Consider the following 19,272-nt stretch of genomic DNA (forward strand, 5'->3'; position numbering starts at 1 on the left):
ACGTGCGTAGGCTAATTATCGGGGTGACGTTTCGGAGGGAAAAGGGCCGAAAATTAAGGGCTTCTTCTCTCTCTCTCATTTCGGGGAGGACATATATCGGCGCGGAAACGGCGTGGGCTGGAACTTCATCGCGCGCAAATTATAAAGCCCTAAATTCTCTTCTCGCGGTGAAAGTTCATACCCCTCTTAAAACCCCAATTTTAACCGTCTTCACCCCATCTCGGTAATTAAGCTCGAAATTTTACGCGGTTAATTAAAAACAAAAACGAGTGCTTTACTGGCATACATTTCCAATTAGAATACTACTTTCTAGGAAATTCAAGCTTCTTGTTTATTGTGTACCGAGCACTCCTAGTTTTTAAGTTCAGATCATTTATGCGTTTTTGTTGTTTGGTCGCGCATTGAGTGGGATGTTGTGTGTCGTGTCAACTGCGTGGAATAAATGGATGCGGCTTAAAGAATAATTAAGATCGAATAACGTAGTGTTAGAACGTGAGTTAGATTGAGAACAATGCTAATATCCGTCTCAACAGAGTTATTATCCCTAAGTATACAAGGTGTTTCAAAAGGTTATGCAAAAATTTTAAGGAGTTGTAGGGGATGAGTTGAGAAGTATGCCTGTTTTTTTTCATTTTCCTATGATGAGTTAAAAGAGCGCCAGAGAGCTTCAAAGTGTGGCCTACTAGCCCCTGGAAGTAGGCTGCAACAAGCGCAAAATCAAGCAGCAGGGACTTTAAATACTGTTTAAGTTTACTTTTTTACGCTGGTTACCTCGATTTGTTTACAAACTCCTTTTTTACCTATAACACGAACCCAAACCTTAATGTTCGCGTTTCCCTGCTGCTAGGTTTTGCGCTTGTTGCAGGCTACTTCCAGGGGCTAGTAGGCCATAATTTGAATATCTCTGGCGCTCTTATAACTCTTCGTAGGAAACAGGAGGAAAAACAGGCATACTTCTCAACTCACCCCCTACAACTCCTTAAAATTGTTGCATAAACCTTAGAAACACCCTGTATATAAATTCTTTCCTAAGTGATCAAAATTTATTTTCATAATTTTATCATCTTTGCGAGAAAGAAATTACTCAAGTGCTAAGTGTAATAGTAAGACAGTGTCAACGCGTTAGTTGTACAGCATTATCGTAGACCTAAGAAAATTGTTTGTGAAGATGGACATTGTTCACGTCGTAAAATTTAACTACCTTAGACTCATTAGTGCTGATTTAATTTATAGGATCAGTTAAATTTATCGGGCATTTACCGGAGAAAGTTATCAGAGTGAGAGCGAAAAGCTAATTTATGAAGTAAAATGATAAACCGCGTTTGTCGCTGGTGAGGGCCTCAAAGCGCGAAACCTCTTTACATCTTCATGGAAGTATAGAGTAGGTTTCGTAGCCGGGGCCGGCAGAAGGACGGGCGACTGTCGATCTTTGGGCGTAAACCGACAAACTACAAAAAACGCCGCCTCGAAAATTGGTGTCTGAGTTATGGGGGCTCGATTCGCGGCCATCTTCTCCCTTCCAACGCGCCTTTCTGGGTGTCAATAATTTCGGGTCTCTTTTACTGAAATATTGACGATCCTTTTTCGATGCGCCCAGCCGAGATACCCGGTAGTTACCTGGTAGTTAATTCCAGGGCAATCTCGCAAATTATAAGCAATCAAAATAGGTGTGGTAGCGATCGGGGTGTCATGTACGTCTTCCATTTTTCTCCGTGGCACTTTGACGTCTCGAGCGTCTCGAGACGATCGTTGAGAAGTACGAGCCGAAGTTTTCGCTATCCGAGGATTATCAATTTATTGAAGCCGCCTCGTAGCGCGATTAACGCGTCGTCTCTCGTGGCGAAATATTACTCCTTTTACGAGGTATTATTGCCGCGAGACCAATTTGCTTTTAGCGTTCGCCAAGCGTGGGCAGCGATCAAAATGCAACGCGTTTCGAACGGGTCATTGACATTGACGTCGATAGAGCCGTTTAATTGTTACAAACATAAGTAAAAATCTAGCGTAATATCTGAAATGCTTATGGAACGTTCGCCAGCCTACGATAAACGAAAGAGCGAAAAAGAGTAGAGCAAAGCTTGATAATTTCGCGGCGCACGCGATTTTTCGGGGATGTCATTTGTGGGCAAAACTATAAAGTAAGAAAAAGTGAAGCCTCAGCCGTTTTACGTACGGTATAGTCATTTCCCGGTTACATTAGCGAGGTTTTATCGCCATTTTACGCGTAGAGCTTTTGGTTGGGAGAAAAATGGGCAAACCAATTGATTTCAATTGACCCGAGTTTCCGCGAATGGTTCGCTCTCATAACGGGCCGCGTTTCTTTATTCCCGCTCTCTTAAACTTAAGAGGTTTTGCCTATTAATTCTTAAGTACCTGCGTAATTTTTTTAACGCGATGCCTGATTTATTTGATACGCTAAGAGCGTTCGCGTTATGGACTTGGCAGGCGGCCGTTGACCCCCGTTTCTACGGACCGCGTATTGGCGAGCGGTCAAGATGTAAAGCAAACAAGTACCCCACTCTTTCCGCTATTGGATTCCGTTAGCTAGATTGGAAAACAATTGGCGGAAGTTTAGTTACCGGGGTGAAGAGAAGCCGCGGGGGAAAGTTGAACGGGGGCCCCTTCCCCGACTCAACTCGAATTTGAGATTTCCCTCGTTCACTCCCCTCGGATTAATTCTAGTAGTGTTTACTCGGAACGTCGCTACATTGTAAACAGCGAGGTTACAAAAGCCCTCGAATAATTTCTCGCCAAGTTTACTGAAACTTGACATAATGGCGAAGCAATAGCGAAACTTAACCTTTGCTGATGTAAGCTTGTTTCCCTGACTAAATGAGAAGCCGCGATGACTTCGGAAATTGTCAGCTGAGAGTACTCTAAAATAAAAATATGAAGGGAAGTGTTTGAAGTATACGTTCGTAGCTATTATAATTAAGAATACTTGCCACTACTTCATTTTTATCGGTTTTAAACACTTTGAATTTATACTCCTATATTAAAAGGAAGGTAAAAAAAGTCGACCCACCCGGCGAAATTTGAATTTATATGAAAACGAATTTCCTGTCGGTTTAAAATCGTCTGCGTTTCAGACGACGCGTAACGAAATCGCAATTTCTTATTGGTAAATAGTTCTTTTATTAAAGTAACGTGGCCTTCTTGTTTTAATGTGACAGTCTCATACTTTCACAAGTCTACGAGCGCGTGCTGCAGTCACCAGAGGAATATGATTTTTCTAGCGCGCGTGCGAAGAATATACGAATAAAGCTGGGTCTTGTGACGTAAGAGCAACAGTTTAACAAATGTGGGCAAGACCACTTTTTGTTTTATAAAGTTAACTGTAGTCGCTAAAAGATATTAAGCGCGTAAAAATAACAAGTCGGCCCAGGTCGTAATATTAGTTCCACATCGGTGTATTCGGGTGGGCAAACACATAACCCTTAGTAGACACAGGTAGGCAAACTAATACAAAAGCTGTTGAGGCCATGTGATTTCCTATCGTTAGATAGACGGAAAGTATCAAAGGTGAAATAGGTTACCAAAACACGACGAAAATAATTCTTTTAAATTATTGAAATTAGTGGAAATATGATTTAAAGAAATTCTTAAACTGGGATTCAAATGTGTTTATTTTAGGAAATTTATAGGAAACATTTGGGTAGTGTAGGCACCAAAAGTCATGTAAATTCGCAAATTCATAAAAAAATACCCATGAATTTATTTTGCGGAAAATAGGAAATAAGGTGAAGACGCGTCAGTGCGATGATTTCATCGCAATTTTTAGGTCGTTTTAAAATTTTCGTGGCGTACGATATCGTACCATTCGGTGACTCTCCCTGTAAGAGGGTTGGTCGGAGGGGGTGGAAATTAATGGCACTGCGTGCGCGTCAAAGAGTTCTATCGAATGAGACCAACTGTTTTTTTCGATCACTCTCCCTTTAGGGGGTTGGTAGAGGGGGCGGAAATTAACGGCACTGCGTGCGCGTCAAAGAGTTCTATCGAATGAGACCAACTTGTTTTTTTTCGGTCAGTCTCCCTTTAAGGGGGTTGGTCTGTGGGGGCGGAAATTAACGGCCCGCATAGGGGGGAGGGGAATCTCTGGACCAGCTATACAAACTATAAAAGTGTTCAAGGTTAAACGTTCAAGCAAAAAATTCGTAGAGGACAGCTTGGCTTGGTTGATAAAGGCGTTGATTTTGAAAACTACGCGGCCAGAAATCTGGGTTCGAATCCCGGGGTCGCCAATATTATAAATTATATTAATAAATTATTTTTCGCAGCTCCATCTACCATGTAGTCGCTTTCCACGCCGACGCCAAACAATCCAACACACAACACTTAACGTCCATAGCAATAGTCCCACTTCGATATATTTATCTCGATGTGGAACTAAAAACAGTCAATATGAAAGATTTTCAAATTAAAATCGTGTGAATCTTGATAATATCGCTCCTTTTTGGCGATTAATTCTTTTAATAAAATCGATCAACGCGGGCTTAGCATTTCTCTTAGCCAATAAGATAATCCCTTCCGAACCAGCGAGCGCCTATTTATACAATGTAACCGTTGAAGTTTTTCAAATCAATTTCTTTTTAGATCTATTCATATGTACTTGAATTTCCATTCCGAAATAAATCCTCTAATAAATCTAATATTATTTTTATTCCAGACTCAAGTGAACTTAAATAAACCGCGTAGTAGTATTATCCTGGTATACGTCACGTTTCGGTGTTGTTTGTTTTTTTCTATTGGTTTGCCTCGAAGCTATTAGGTTAAAGCGTGGTTAAAGTGAGTGAACGGGGCTTCTCGCAAGATGGTCATTTTTGTTGTAGCTTCTTTTTTTTTGTCCACGCTTCGGTGATCCAGCTTCTTGAGCTAAATATATAGTTTTATGATCGGAACTATATTCTTCGAGACTCGGGCAATATTTGGAAGGAAGTCTGTTTGGATCCCGAATAAAAACGGACAAAGAGGCAAATACGAGCACTATCGTAAATTCGTCGCTTTACGACGCAGTCCTCCTGTTTCGTTTTATACGTCGCTATTACAATAATATCAGCACCAACTCGAATATTTTATTAAATAATCACATTTTGCTTCTCTATTTTTTGCTATTGTTTTCCTGTATGAATATACGGTATATATTTTCATACAAGCGATACGCGTTATTCGCGAAACACCTGTTTTTCTCCAGTGAACGAAAAGAGAAATTGCAATCTGACCTCCATCAACTTCAAAAGCATTGTTTAGCCAGTATACGGGTTGGTTTATTATAACGCTTTACTCGTATATATTTATATAGATTTATTTGGGAAAATTAGTGGTTGTCAGCTGTTTGTATTTTGGGATTTTTTTTCACTAAGCCAAGTGTTCAAATTGGAGAACTTTTTCAGTCATAAGTATTTATTAAGGAATTCTGAGCTGTATTCTTCAGGGGGTTTCACACTAATGAAGTCTATATTCTTATTATTAAATTTAGCCTACCTGACTCATTTCGGATTCTGTAATAAACCCGTGATGGAATTAAATTTGAATTTGAACTGACATTTTAGGGGAAGGATTTACCATTATATTTATTAGCTTCCTCTATGTCAGTGGTTTTCAACTTTTATTTTTCGCGCAACCCTTCCCTATCAGAAACCAACTACGGAGAACCCTTGAAATTTTAAGAACCAGGGGCTAGTCAGTCAGATCGCTTGTACACCGATTACACGTACTCACAGACTCTAAATATTTCAAATAATCTCATTAGTACAGTCAAAGCATGATTTTTATATTTATAAAAAGAAATTTATTTATAATAATTTATTTATAAAAAAAATAATTATTATTTATAATAATAATTTATTTACAAAAAAAACTAATTATTATTTATAAGTATAATATTTATAATTATTTATAAAAAAACTAATTATTATTTATAAGTATAATATTTATAATTATTTATAAAAAAAACTAATTATTATTTATAAGTATAATATTTATAATTATTTATAAATAAAACTGCAGAATTATCCATTTATTAATCAAAACAACACAAATATGAAGTAGAATAGGTTAGATTATAAATTTGTTATTTGGGTTTTTAACCTTTTTATATATTTTTTTGAAATGTTTCCACGGAACCCTTGGAGCCATCTGGTTCCGCGGTAAACAGGTTGGAAACCACTGCTCTATGTTATCATACCTTCTGCAACGTTGTCAGTACCGCCAAAATGTCAATACGATATCTTTAATTCCAAACAATTTGCCAAAGAGATATCAATTTTGTTTGTTAGTTGTTAGAATTTGTTTAAAATTATTTTGCGTTAAAAGTTCGAATAGTGATTTGAGTTTTAGTCACTTTCAATAAATTATGTTGGCAATATAGGAATTTTAATGAATTTTATAATTTTATTGAACAAACGCTTTTTCAGTCCTTTAAATAATTTTTTATCGATTACTTACTACTTCCAATTTGATCTTTTTCAGTAACGGAGAATTATTTAGAAGACCCGTATTACACCACCGACTACAACAACTTCGTGAATGTGACGTGCCCTGAGAAACATTTTCCGTGCGCGGAATCGGACATTTGCCTGCGGAGGGACTTATTTTGCGATAAAATTGAACACTGTCCTTACGGAGACGACGAAAATGATCACAATTGTGGTAGGTATAAAGCAGCTATTACCTTTCAAAGTCTCTCGGGGCCACAGAATCGTTTCAATTTGAAGAATGGGTCTAGATAATCGGAAGGAGATAATCTACTTCAAATTCTGTCGGAATTTTAAAACGATATGAACACCTTCCGGAGTTATTTTAAAATACTGCTCTAGAAAGTCCAGTTACCTAAACTAAAAAAAAAGTAACATATAATTTTAAAGCAGGTTAAAATATAAAAAAACTGCATTAGTGTGTCAAATACCGCCATTTCACGTGTCACGGGAAAATCAAAGGAAACGTTAGCTTACTTCTTACGATTAAGCTGTTGGTGTTACGTTACTTTTGTTGCTAACACCCTGTCATTTAAGTCTTCCTTTGTGAAATGGACTTTATATTGCTATTTCGAACTAAAATTCGCCTTAAGGATTGACCCCCTTATCACTGTCGTTTCAAGAACTTTCTATTGTGTTTCAGTTGATGTGACTGGTGCCGTCAAGAAAATGTTATACAATCAGTCGTTACTTCCATTCGAGACGCATGATAGCTTTCTTAATTGTAGTAAGTAACGGAATACCTCAATATTGATTTATTACTTATACTAAAAATATATTATATTGCTTAGAATAAGTATCTATCTCCGAATACTACCAATGCTATTTGCATGAAACGTATTCTACCATCTTTTGTACGCACCTAGGCCGCTGGTTTTTAAAAACTAATTCGGAAGAAATAATAAAATAGTGCAGTGATTAGCACTTTCGCCTCGGAGCGAGAGGAGCCGGGTTCGATCCCCGCTTGTGGTACTGGGTGTAAACTCGAAGCGACGTCTCCTTCCGCGTTGAGTTTAGAATCTCTATAAACTAGTTAAAGGAGTTTACCCGAGTTCGTCAGTTTCCGATTCCATAAAAACTTGAGGTTAATGGTAATAGTAAGTGTAAGGAGCTGTTGGCATGAAGGGCTTACCACCACCCTCCTACGCGTTATAACCCGGCTACCTGAATTAAAGGTCGGTAGATGACTTTAGCCTAAGATGGTGCCTTGGGTGCCTAGCTGATTATTTTTACAATAATAGTGTGGAGCGAAACACATATTACGGTGATTTTCTAAAATATGGTTTGTAAATATTACTACGAAGCGTAATTTTACATTTTATATCGGTAGACTAAGTAATTACCGGCCGTAAATTTTAATTCGCGATGCGGTGCATGTGTCCACGATTTAGGGGAAATCCAATTAGCAGCTACAAAAATGTGCGTTCCACCTTTAAAATCTAGATGGATACTAGATATTATATACTTATGGTTATACTGAAGGAGCTTTTACATTTGAAGCTCTACCTGTGGGTTCCAACGTTCAAACGTTAGAATGCTTGTGCCGTAATTTGAACTACCAAGATAAAGTGAGATCCATGTTGATTTGCGACAATAACACCAACCTGACCCGACTTCCCGATATACCAGCTCGATACGACTCCGTGTAAGACACAATAAGAAAGCAATGCTTTGTTTCTTTTCTAATAAAAGCGCGACTATTTTGCAGAATGTTTCAAAGAAATGATCTCAAAGAAATAGTACTTGCGAATCCAATTTCCAGAGAGCGGTGGAAAATTTTGTACGCGTACTATATGTATAAAGCAACGTCCAGGCTATTTTATTAATCGTTTGTTTTTCGGGCAGATCATTAAACGGGAATAAAATTGAAGTAATTCGCAAAGGTGTACTGAGGAACCTTTTCACTCTTTTCAATTTGTAATAACGTTTTCCTTTTATATATTCCGTTGATCGTCGGAAATATAGTTAATTTTCTTTCATGATAGGTTTATATCCGATAACCAAATTCACACCATCGAACAAGGAGCGTTCGAGAGCCTCAACGAACTAGTTTGGCTGTAAGTATATAGCTGCAAATTTAGGCTCTAAAAATCTATTGCCTATTTCAAAAATATAATAAGATGGGACTTTCCAAAATCGGTTTTTCGCTAGAAAACTCTTCAATTCGCGATATTCAATTCGGAAACGGCTTTCTAAAGCGATTTAAAACATTTCAGTGCATGGCCATATAGACAAAAAGACTGTTATTCAATTTCTTTAGCTTTGCCTAGAAAACATTTGTCATTTCAACGACAGTCCCGTCCGGAATGCTCTATATCTGGAATCGTTTTTTGCTTAGATATCCTATATTCAAATCGATTGTCTTTAGATTTCTCGCGGTAGTTTCCAGTATTGATATTCCAACCCAAATCTCTGGCACTACCAAAAAGATATTATCTTGAATATGATATCGCAGAAACATCTCTATCCTAAGGTTATATATTAGTTTTTATTTGTAATAGGGTCGCGATTAAAAGCAATTTAGTACCAACGCTTATTTTAGAGATTTTTTAGAACTAAACAAATAGGTCGTTCTAAAATAGACCTTCGTTAGTTCGCGAGCTGTAGTGTCTTCGTTTTACTTAGGATCAATGTCTTATTTTTGTTCCGAATCCAAATAAATGGAACTCTAGACCAATTAATCTAACTTCGTCTTTTTAGCGTACTGGATAAAAACCGATTGAAACGTTTTAATTTCCAAAATCTGAAAGAGACTCCATCTCTCAAGCATCTGTAAGTGATCAAAAAAGAATTCCATTAATTTAAAAGTGCTCTTTTTCACAAAAGAAAGGGCATATTGAAAGTTCTCGATACGAATTAAGTATATTGCGTAAAACTGAACTTTTGAATCGATCATTCGAAAGCCGTAAAAACTGTTAAGTTAGTGTTAACGTTCATCGGAAGTAGCTTAACGCTGCTAACTTTGTTGCACATGGCAGTCTCCTTTTAGGCTTTTTTTCTAGTACAGTTTCAATTTAACCTCTTTTTTATCGCGTCGAATAACTTACATCGTACTATTTTACGTAACGAGACCTTTCCGAGCGCAAATCGATTTTCAACAACGTGTTTCGTGTCTTCCTCAGATCTATTGCCTCCAACCAACTCTCGTTCGACAAGGGCGAAAGGATATATCTTCCCAACACATTACTGTGGCTGTAGGTTTCTGACGATCTTATGCCATTCTGCAGGGTGGTGACATTAGGGAACTCGCTTCTGGAGTTTACTTTCTCACTACTAGACAGTTTTTCGAGGCATATCCTATTATTAGATATTGACAAATTTGCGAATTTCAGGGGTTTAGATGGAAACCGAATTGAAAGAATCGATGCGGATCTATTCGGCGAAGGTCCAAAGAACTTGGTATTTTTGTAAGCAGGTGTTTGACATGTGTGATTTTTCATTTTATTTTATTTCATTTTTGGCCACTGATAGTAAAAAAATATAGTTAAAATGAATGACTCGATATCAGTATTTTACGCGCATTATACGAACTATAAGATTTTGAATCTCAATTTTCTTCTTCTTTCAGGAATCTTTCTTATAATCAAATTGAAGAAGTTGACGAAACTGCTTTTAAGAATTTTCCACAATTGAAAGATTTGTATGTTGAGCATTTCACGAGGGCAACCCATATTATCAATTTGACGTTTTCGATGTTTCTAGATCTCTCGACCACAACAGAATATCCTACTTAAAACCAAAAACTTTCTTCTGGTTCCGTAATTTAACAAAATTGTAAGTTAAATAGACACGGCTGGTCGCGAAAGTTTTTAACCATTCGTAACAGAAATACATGAACCAATAATGCGCTAGAAAGTTTTGATCGCAGCCCGGAGCTGAATTTATCAAAATATTTTCACCTCCTCAAGCGACTTGGACAAAATACTTCTATATAAAATACTGTATACCTTACCATTTCGTTTCCTTCGAAATATCTATATGTCTCTTACATCTATTACCTGAAAATGAAACTTGTGTCTTTGGTGTGTTTTTCCGCCAACCAATGTAAAATGTAAGAATTACACTACCTAAGGAAATTTACTTATTTATGATAGAACCTGCGCTTAGAGGTGGGCAAAATTAGCTGCCAAAATATCGATTAACCATAAAAATTGCGGTTAACTGTTTATTTATAGATATTATCCACGGATAGAAAGGGATTTAACATGCAAAAAATAATTTTATTTTTCGGATAATCGTCGGTTGTGGATAAAAAAAAAAGTTATTCATCCTTATCCAAACGCCGACCTCTACCTGCGTTGGTCAGTGGCGCACCCAGGATTTATTTCTGGGGGGGGGGGCGATGAGTCCAAAGACATTTTTAAGTAGAGTTTGTAATGATAAGCATAAAACGTCTTATGAAGGCTTCGGTCATGCTTATTTTCTACTTCTTCCTGAAGGGGTGCCTCCCCCCTCCTGGGTGTGCTACTGGCGCTAGTATATAACAACATAGGCAGTATAAGAAGATACACTTATCTCTTAGATATATATATATATATTTCATATTTTGGTTTCATGTATTTCTCGCCATTTTCACTCTAATAAATATGTAGTATGTTGAAGCCGTTGACACTACTGACAATTGTGAGTGCCAGTTCCTCTGCGGTGTTAAATCGTAAAATTTAACCATTTTTACGCGATTGGAAATAACAATAAACAGCACTTGTAAATATTTTCAGGTGTCTTGGATACAATTTCTTCACCACTTTACCTCTCGAAATCTTTTCCCAGATATCTGTACTACAATCCTTGTACGTAAAATCAATTATCAAATTTTATCAACAAAACATTTGGGCTAGGAATTTTTCTCTAATTTTGAATAAAAGAAAAGCTGTCCTTCGGACATCCGTTTAAAAATTCCATTTAATCCCAGATGTATTGTCCTATATATTATAAAAAGATGAAATAGCACATCGTTTTCTCGACAGAGACTTGTCGAACATTGAGCTCTTGAATATAAATTCTCAACATTTCGACCACTTGAGGAACGCGAACTTTTTGTGAGTCTCAACTTGTGGCGACTGACATTTTAAAAACCACAATGCTAATTGGTCTCTTGTAGTGTTTTCAAGAAATTCCGTTACTGTAGTTACGCTCCACACGTTAAAGTTTGTTCTCCAAGAATGGACGGTCTCTCGTCAACCGAACACTTGCTGGTTTGGCCCATTTTGCGTCTGTCCGTTTGGGTAGTAGCTCTAGTCACAATATTCTCCAACTCGGTAGTCTTCAGCTGGAGAATTCTTTCCCGAAAGGAAGACAGGGTCCTCTCCCTTTTCGTCAAAAATTTATCAGGTTGGTACTCAATTGGTATACCTCAATCGCGTCATCCATCCTTTTAAAATTATTTTCGCCTCTATTTCTAGCCGCGGATTTTCTGATGGGCATTTATTTATTAGCGGTCGCTGTACATGACGTTATCTACCGCGACGTTTACAACAGGTACGCCATGTCCTGGATGACCAGTTGGCGATGCATGGTATGTGGCGTGATGGCCATGTTGTCGTGCGAGGTGTCGGTCCTCATACTTTCACTCATTACCTTCGAACGATACCGTTGCATACGAACCAACGTTCGCGTTGTGACGGAAAAAGCGGCAAAGTACGCCTTGCTGGCGGTTTGGATGACCGGCTTGCTCTTAGCGCTGCTGCCTCTGTCGCAGATGGATGGTTTGAATTCCTTCTACGCCAGTAACGGGCTGTGTTTTCCTCTACACATTCACGACCCGTATATGCTTGGGTGGCAGTATTCCGCCTTCGTCTTCTTAGGAATCAATTTCTTAGCCGTACGTTTTGGAGCGAATATCGGAGCCTGAAGAAATGTCTTAATTTGTTATCTCATTTTTACTTAGGTACTTTTGATAATATCCCTTTATTTGTGGATGTTTGTCAAAATTAAACACGACCGTCGTCGAGCACGGCCAGTTTTGCTGAAACAGAGGGAAGACGCGGTGCTGGCTCGTCGCTTTTTCTTCATTGTGCTGACGGATTGTCTTTGCTGGATTCCTATCATCATCATCAAAATACTCGCCCTCGGTGGGATTTCAATCAACGGTACGTTAAAGAGAGGGAATAACAGGGATGTTAAAAATGAAAACTATAGAAATGTATCATCTGTCTATATGAAATAAATCGCGTGGCATCCTGTATAAGCCCATTGAGACGTCTGACTATAAACGAACCAATTGCCCTTTACAGATAACCTTTACGCTTTCATCGTTGTGTTCATCCTGCCCGTAAACAGCGCTCTAAATCCAGTCATATATACTCTCGCGGCGCCGACGGAACTTCGAAGGCGTATCGGACAAATCGTTCCTGGTAAATGGTTCTGCAAGACGAGGCATAGTTTCGCGTCTACTGGTACGTTTCACTAATGTACAAGCAAACGCAATTTTCTGCTAGAAAATGTATCAAATTTCAGATTCGAAAACGGCCAATTCTTCCTTGGCGACTCAAAGTTCCAGTATGAGCGACGGTCGGTCGAACAGCAACGGGACTGTCATCATTCCTGCCATGACCTCCTCCCGACCTGGGACCATTTTAGAAAGCTCAAACGAAGAATCCGATGTCGGAGACGAAACGAAACTTTGAAAAACGAATTAAATATTTTCGATAGGATATATTTTATCACAACGATACGAACAAAAGCTACTTCAGTGTGCCATATTTAAGTAAAAATATTAGTAGAAAACCAAATTGAGCCTAAATCCGCTGAGCGCGGTATTTTTGAAAGAGAAAAAGGGTTCGAATCAAAGCGCCCATGTGCCATTTCTCCAGCGTGTGTTATTTATATATGAAAAATAGGCTAAATGGACTTTTCACGATAAAATATTTTAATTCCAAGAAGTGGAAAAAATTAAATTATTAAATAATTTATTCCGAATTTCTGGTATTTCATTCATTTCAAAGGGAACATACTTTTACTAACTTATTTTGGTTTCAACATGTAGATACTATAGTCAAGAAAATACCAAATTACGACATGGTACCACGCTTGGTACAGTGGGATAACTTTCATTTTAACGATTTCTTTAGAATTGTACCACCAAAAACTTTTATTTACGTGAAATCATTACCTCTCCGAGGGGACTTTGTACCCTAGGAGGGGTTATACAACCACCGTGTCTGTCTGTCTGTCTGTCTGTGGGTGGGTCTGTCTGTCAGGTCTGCGAACGCGTTCGCATTTTCGGGGCAAAGGGTAATCACTGCGTACTCAGTTTCTTAGAATCAGGGAAAAGGTTTTTCCAAAAGCACCCTCTTTTTGTCATTGGGTGTAGTTTAATTTTCAATCGGCCGGGATTCGAACCCGAGCCCTCTTGCACGACAGGTGAGCGTTCTACCGCAGAACCACGGATACAGTTACGCTTAACTGAAAATTAAAAACTCTTCCGAGGAGAGGTATATTTTGGCTTGCCAACTTGTTTTCTATGCGTAATGCCTATTATTTACAGTATAAAAATCTTCATCATAAGAACTATACCGCATAAGCTTAGTCAAGATATTCTATTACACTCTAAACATGGCATACCATACCAATACCATTCCATTTCTCCGACAGGGCTAACCTATCCTACGGATAATCACTTAGCATCTGCAGAAGTACAATGAAGTTTGCTTTCTTGGGATTGATTTTTATAACAATAAATTGAAATCGAACCAAAATGCTCATGGCAATTGTACATTTGAATTGTATTGTATTTTTGAAGACACCTGATAGTAATTGTACTGTTGAAGACATCTTATGGTAATTGTACCATTGATGAAATCTGGTACTCATTATTTGGAAGACACTTCTTTTGGTTTTCTTTCTCTGCAAAGTACTTTTTGACACTTTTAATAGGAGATACGTTTTTATGATGTGGGAAGACACCTCAGTGATCCATAAAGACTTTTCAGTTACCAATAGCCTCCAAGTGACCAACGTGAAAAGTTATCCCATCGAATGTGTTAAGATATTTGATCAGGATCGTCAATAACCGTGATCAAAAGGTGGGATTCTTAAAACGCTATGGTTTGACAAATCATTATTTCTCGCCTTAACGGTTTCAGAGAAATCTAATGCCTTTTTTGGGCTAAATTGATATTGGGACCATGAGGGATTTTCATTTTCTATCTGTTGTTGCATCAGAGGTATCGTAACTTCGACGTGGCCTGAATAGGTGCCTTGGGTATTAGCCTAGTTGATTACTAAGTCTAGATGGATCTGAATTGTGATCTGTTCGACTCTCGCATGTGGTTGACTGACTGCTGGTGGATTTGCGATTGGTATTAAATTTTCTCTAACTTATATACTCCTTGGTTGCGGTACTGGAACTATTGTCGTATTAGCTCTTGGAATGGTAGGATGCGAGCTATGCAATTCTTGTTTGATTTCTTTTCTATGTTCAGGAATTAATATCCTGTTCCCATCAAAATGATTGTGTCGATATTGGAAAAATCAGTACGCCTGCGATGATATGTAGCTGATTCAGGGTTACTGTCCTTGAGTTTCTTTGGCCATGTATATGCGAACTTTTTCCAATGTTTGCAGACTCTCCCAAATCTTGTATTGAGACTGGTGTATTGTCGATAGATTGTACCACAAATACATATTCGACTGGTAATGGAGATAATGCGTCGTTTATTATTGGTAACGGTAACCTACATAATGAATCTGCATTAGCATTGTAGACTCCATTCTTGTGACGTATTTCATATTGTTACGCTGATAAAATTATCAGCCATCGCGGCAGTCTTGCCGCAGACATAGCTGGGTTTGTCTGGAGATAAAAATGAACCAGAAGCTTATAAATTTTTTTTCGTTGTCCTTGAATTTTGTGATTTTGAAATTTAAGGCCAAAGCTTCTTTTTCGAGCAGCGAATTTTCGCGCTCCGCCTTGGAAAGTGAAAGCTATAAATTTCTCCACGTTTCCTTCCTTGTGGGAAATAAGAGCTCCAACCCCTCTAGGGGATGCGTCGCACGTCAGTAACACATCTTTGTCAAGATCGTAATGAGCTAATTTTATGTTCGACTTCTTTATTATCAATTCCTGTAAAGCTGTCAATTGAGTCGAAGTATTTGGAATTAATTTTCTATAATACGTGAGGAACCCGACGAATGATCTTAATTGTTCAAGATTCTCAGGCTCCGGTGCTTGCATAATTGCTGTCATCTTGGAAGCTTGTGGATGTGCATCCAAGACATGACCCAGGAATTCAACTGACTCTTGAAGAAACAAGCATTTTTCCTTCCTTAATTTAAGTACATTCTCTCTGAGGATCTGTAGGACTTCACCCAGAAGTTGTAGAAGTTCTTCTTTATTCTTTCCTCCAAGAAGGATATCGTCCTGGAAAGGGGAAACTCCTGATGTGTCTTTGAAATAGAGCGGACGCGGATGCTATCCAAAATGGTAGTCGGATATACTGTTCAATAAACAAACTTGAACTTGAACTTTAACTTGAACTTGAAGTCCCAAGGTGGTGTTTATGACGGTAATATAACGCGAGTCTTCGCGAATAAGAATTTGATTGTATGCAACGTTAATTTCTAGATGACGATTAAATTGTCTATTGGTTTCCCTAGCGTTAGCAAAGTAGGAGGAAACTCGTGAGAAACAACCTTAACGTTAAGTAACCGGGTTCAAGAACGTCTAGGGGTATGATATAGGTAAATATAGAACGAGGGTACGGGTGTCCAAAAGGTTTAATATATTGTAAACCGAAATAATAATAACAATACAAATGACAATAAAATACTTAAACACTTAAAAATAATAAAAATAAGCATGTAATAACACGAACGTCGCGGGGGGGGGGGATACGCGGGCTCTCTCTTTCTATAACAATAGTTTGAAGCCTGTGGCTTTCGCTCACCGATTGATGAAACGGTCTGGTGCCGTTCAACGTCGCTCGTTTGGGTCTCCTTAACCCTTTGGCTCTGTCCACTCTTTAACTCGGTCCACTCTCTGGCTCGATCCGAACTCTGGCTCTGTACGAACTCTGGCTCTGTCCGATCTCTGGCTCTGTCCGAACTCTGGCTCTGTCTGATCTCTGGCTCTGTCCGAACTCTGGCTCTGTCTGATCTCTGGCTTGATCCGAACTCTGGCTCTATCCGAACTCTGGCTCTGTCCGATCTCTGGCTCTGTCCGACCTCTGGCTCGATCCGAATTCTGGCTCTGTCCAAACTCTGGCTCTGTCCGATCTCTGGCTCGATCCGAATTCTGGCTCTGTCCGGACTCTGGCTCTGTCCGATCTCGGCCTCTGTCCGACCTTTAGCTCTGTCCGACCTCTGGCTCTTCCGTCACTCATTACCCTGAGGACTTACTCAGGACTCTGAGGACTCATCCCTCTCTCTGCCATCAAATCTCTCTAACTCCCTGGTTTTGTTCAGCACCATTTCAGTAGGCGTGGTTTAATTACGGAAACTGACATTTGGTGGCTTCTTATTGGAGAGGTTAAAAGGTTAAGGGTAGCTTGGAGTAGGCGGCTTGGCTTGAAGATTATTGGCTGTAGAAGGTTTGCGTATAAAAGTAGAAAGATGAAATCATCTGGTGTCTTTCTCAGGAAGAAGGTCGCACGACGGTACCACATGTCACCACGTGGCTTTCGGGAAGGTTACACGTGGTTGTAGTTTAAAGGTGGCCGTTTGAAGTAACGCTTCTTTCAATAGTTTACTATAGACGTCCGAACGCCGTACAATAGAGAGCGCGCATCTTTAAGTCATTTACGATACGACGCCGAGTATTCAACAATAGAGAGAGAGAGAGGGGTTATAGCGCACAATGGATGAGTCAAGATGTGCACGCTTTCCCAGCACCGAACGCTGATTAGGGGAGAGCCACATGTAGAGGGGAGACGATACATTACACGGACAACAATAATACATTTTACAAGAAAAATACTAATGATACCTTTTTACGACTTGGACACCCGTAAGAAATTGAAAAATATAAAAGGGACTTAAAAACTAAAAGGCTCGGGAATAACGTGATTTCCTTCTACAGATGGGAGCGCATATGGTAGGACGTAATTAAGGAAGTGAATGTGATAAAAGGTAAAATATAAATAGGAAATATTTTAAATGCAATAAGTTTTAAATAACACTAATCTTTAAATAACACCATCAAAAATGAGCGTCACATGTAGGCATCTTTCAAGTCTAACCTTGCGAAGTATTTGCATCCTGCTAAGGTAAAAAATATATCTTCTGTTTTTGGAAAAGGATATTTCTCAATGTGGGTTGCCGGATTAGCGGTAGTTTTGAAATCGCCACAGATTCGTACTTTCTTTGGTTGTCCAGGTTGCTGTGGTTTAAGAATTGGAACTATTGGATAAACGAATGTTGAATGCCGAAAACTTTTGATGATCCCTAAAGATTCCAATCGTTGTAGTTCTGTTTAAATCGTCTTTCATCGCATTGACCTCGCGTTACAAAATTTGGTAGTAATCGTACCTTGACTCCCTTTACTTCTTCTAAACCTTCCGAAAATAGATCTTTGTGCTTGTGAAGAATATCTTCTAAAGATTTTGGTTGTGGAGCTGTAATTTTGTTTATATGCTCCTGTTTTCTTAATTCCGATGGTATTACGTAAAGTTTGGAGGATAACCACATCCGACCACAGTGATTTTCCAGATTGTGGCGTATAATCAAAAGTGCTAATGTTTCTTCTTTGTTGTCGCACTCGACATATACCTTTGTTTTCCCCATTACATCCAGAAATTCCCCAGTGACGGATAGTAACGCCTTTGAGAATGTCTCAATACCTGTGGTGTCTCCTCAGATATCAGCTTGCGGCCTGATCCAGAATCGACTTCAAACCAGAATTATTTTCCACTCAATCGACATTTAATTATCGCTCTCAGTGGAGGATCATTTTCATTAAGTGTACAGTGATCCAACATAACTTGGTGAACAGGATATTCGTTGATTAGTACAATTTACACACCGGACAATGTTGCAGTAGCGGTTATCCCACAATTTGTGCGATTGTTCGTTTACGATGTTTATTAAAATTTGGTTTTGTAGGAGTCTTCATTTCAGCATTAGACGCACTCCGGCATGCCGGTAAAATATGACCTTGTTTCTGGCAGTTATAACCAATTGCGTGATCTGTACGCTTGCATCGCGAGCATTCTGTTTGAACTTTCTGACCTTGGGAACAGGAATCTTATAGGTAGTAAACTCAGTAGGCTGGGTTTCGTTTTGCACCCCCCCCCTCGAGCCCAAGAAACATTCTTCAAGTTTAATCGTTCTGATTTGCACCCTCGAGCTTCTCTGATGGTTTAGAGTGTGCAATAACTGGTGGCTTTACCGGGGAGTCGGGGTCCAGCTATTGTAACCCATAAGGGTGGTGGCGCACTGGGAGATGTTAGCTCTGATCAAATGGTCCTATCTCCACCTCCGACTTCAATCAGGTTTGGACTGGAAACTGAGTTTTGACTCAGGCTAACGGAGAGGGTCCGTGCAAACTGGCTGCCTCGGAGGATTGGGTAGCCTGCTGTGTGGCGGCGGGTCTCCGTATGAGGCGGAGTGGTCCTGTTTCCCGGCCTTTTGGGGCACACCGGGCTCTCCGGTGCCAGCTGTGCCGGGTTATGTGAACCGCTGTGTGCCCGTCGTTCCCCTTTAGGAGCTCTTTCTGAAGGGTATGACTCTTTACCTACGTAGGTAGGGTGCCTGCTGGAGTTGCAATAGCATCCACTCTTAATCCCACTGCTGCGTGGTGGTGATTGGTCGTCCCATTGCTGCACCTTCTGCTGGGTGGAGTGCAAGGGTTGCGTCGAAGGTG

At 39.3% G+C, this 19,272-nt stretch overlaps 1 protein-coding gene across 3 annotated transcripts in view; it reads left to right on the plus strand.

The window, feature by feature from the left end:
* LOC149947492 (uncharacterized) overlaps positions 1 to 13,375 on the plus strand; it is a 43,542-nt gene extending 30,167 nt beyond the window's left edge. For 2 of the 3 annotated variants that reach the window (XM_090172701.1, XM_090172702.1), the window contains exons 2-19: positions 6,469 to 6,652; positions 7,117 to 7,200; positions 7,974 to 8,118; positions 8,182 to 8,253; positions 8,319 to 8,390; positions 8,459 to 8,530; positions 9,174 to 9,245; positions 9,596 to 9,667; positions 9,806 to 9,880; positions 10,042 to 10,113; positions 10,176 to 10,247; positions 11,192 to 11,263; positions 11,441 to 11,512; positions 11,575 to 11,804; positions 11,876 to 12,294; positions 12,361 to 12,562; positions 12,707 to 12,868; positions 12,930 to 13,375. In XM_090172701.1, the coding sequence (XP_090028827.1) occupies positions 6,634 to 6,652; positions 7,117 to 7,200; positions 7,974 to 8,118; positions 8,182 to 8,253; positions 8,319 to 8,390; positions 8,459 to 8,530; positions 9,174 to 9,245; positions 9,596 to 9,667; positions 9,806 to 9,880; positions 10,042 to 10,113; positions 10,176 to 10,247; positions 11,192 to 11,263; positions 11,441 to 11,512; positions 11,575 to 11,804; positions 11,876 to 12,294; positions 12,361 to 12,562; positions 12,707 to 12,868; positions 12,930 to 13,099 (2,154 nt within the window). In that variant the 5' untranslated portion in view covers positions 6,469 to 6,633 and the 3' untranslated portion in view covers positions 13,100 to 13,375. The remainder of the gene's footprint in view (positions 1 to 6,468; positions 6,653 to 7,116; positions 7,201 to 7,973; positions 8,119 to 8,181; positions 8,254 to 8,318; positions 8,391 to 8,458; positions 8,531 to 9,173; positions 9,246 to 9,595; positions 9,668 to 9,805; positions 9,881 to 10,041; positions 10,114 to 10,175; positions 10,248 to 11,191; positions 11,264 to 11,440; positions 11,513 to 11,574; positions 11,805 to 11,875; positions 12,295 to 12,360; positions 12,563 to 12,706; positions 12,869 to 12,929) is intronic. The other variant, XM_090172700.1, reaches the window with a different exon arrangement.
* Positions 13,376 to 19,272: the final 5,897 nt, after the last annotated feature.

Source organism: Leiobunum rupestre, chromosome 4 (genome assembly GCF_980474605.1).
Source record: "Leiobunum rupestre chromosome 4, qqLeiRupe1.1.hap1, whole genome shotgun sequence".
NCBI lineage: Eukaryota > Metazoa > Arthropoda > Arachnida > Opiliones > Sclerosomatidae > Leiobunum > Leiobunum rupestre.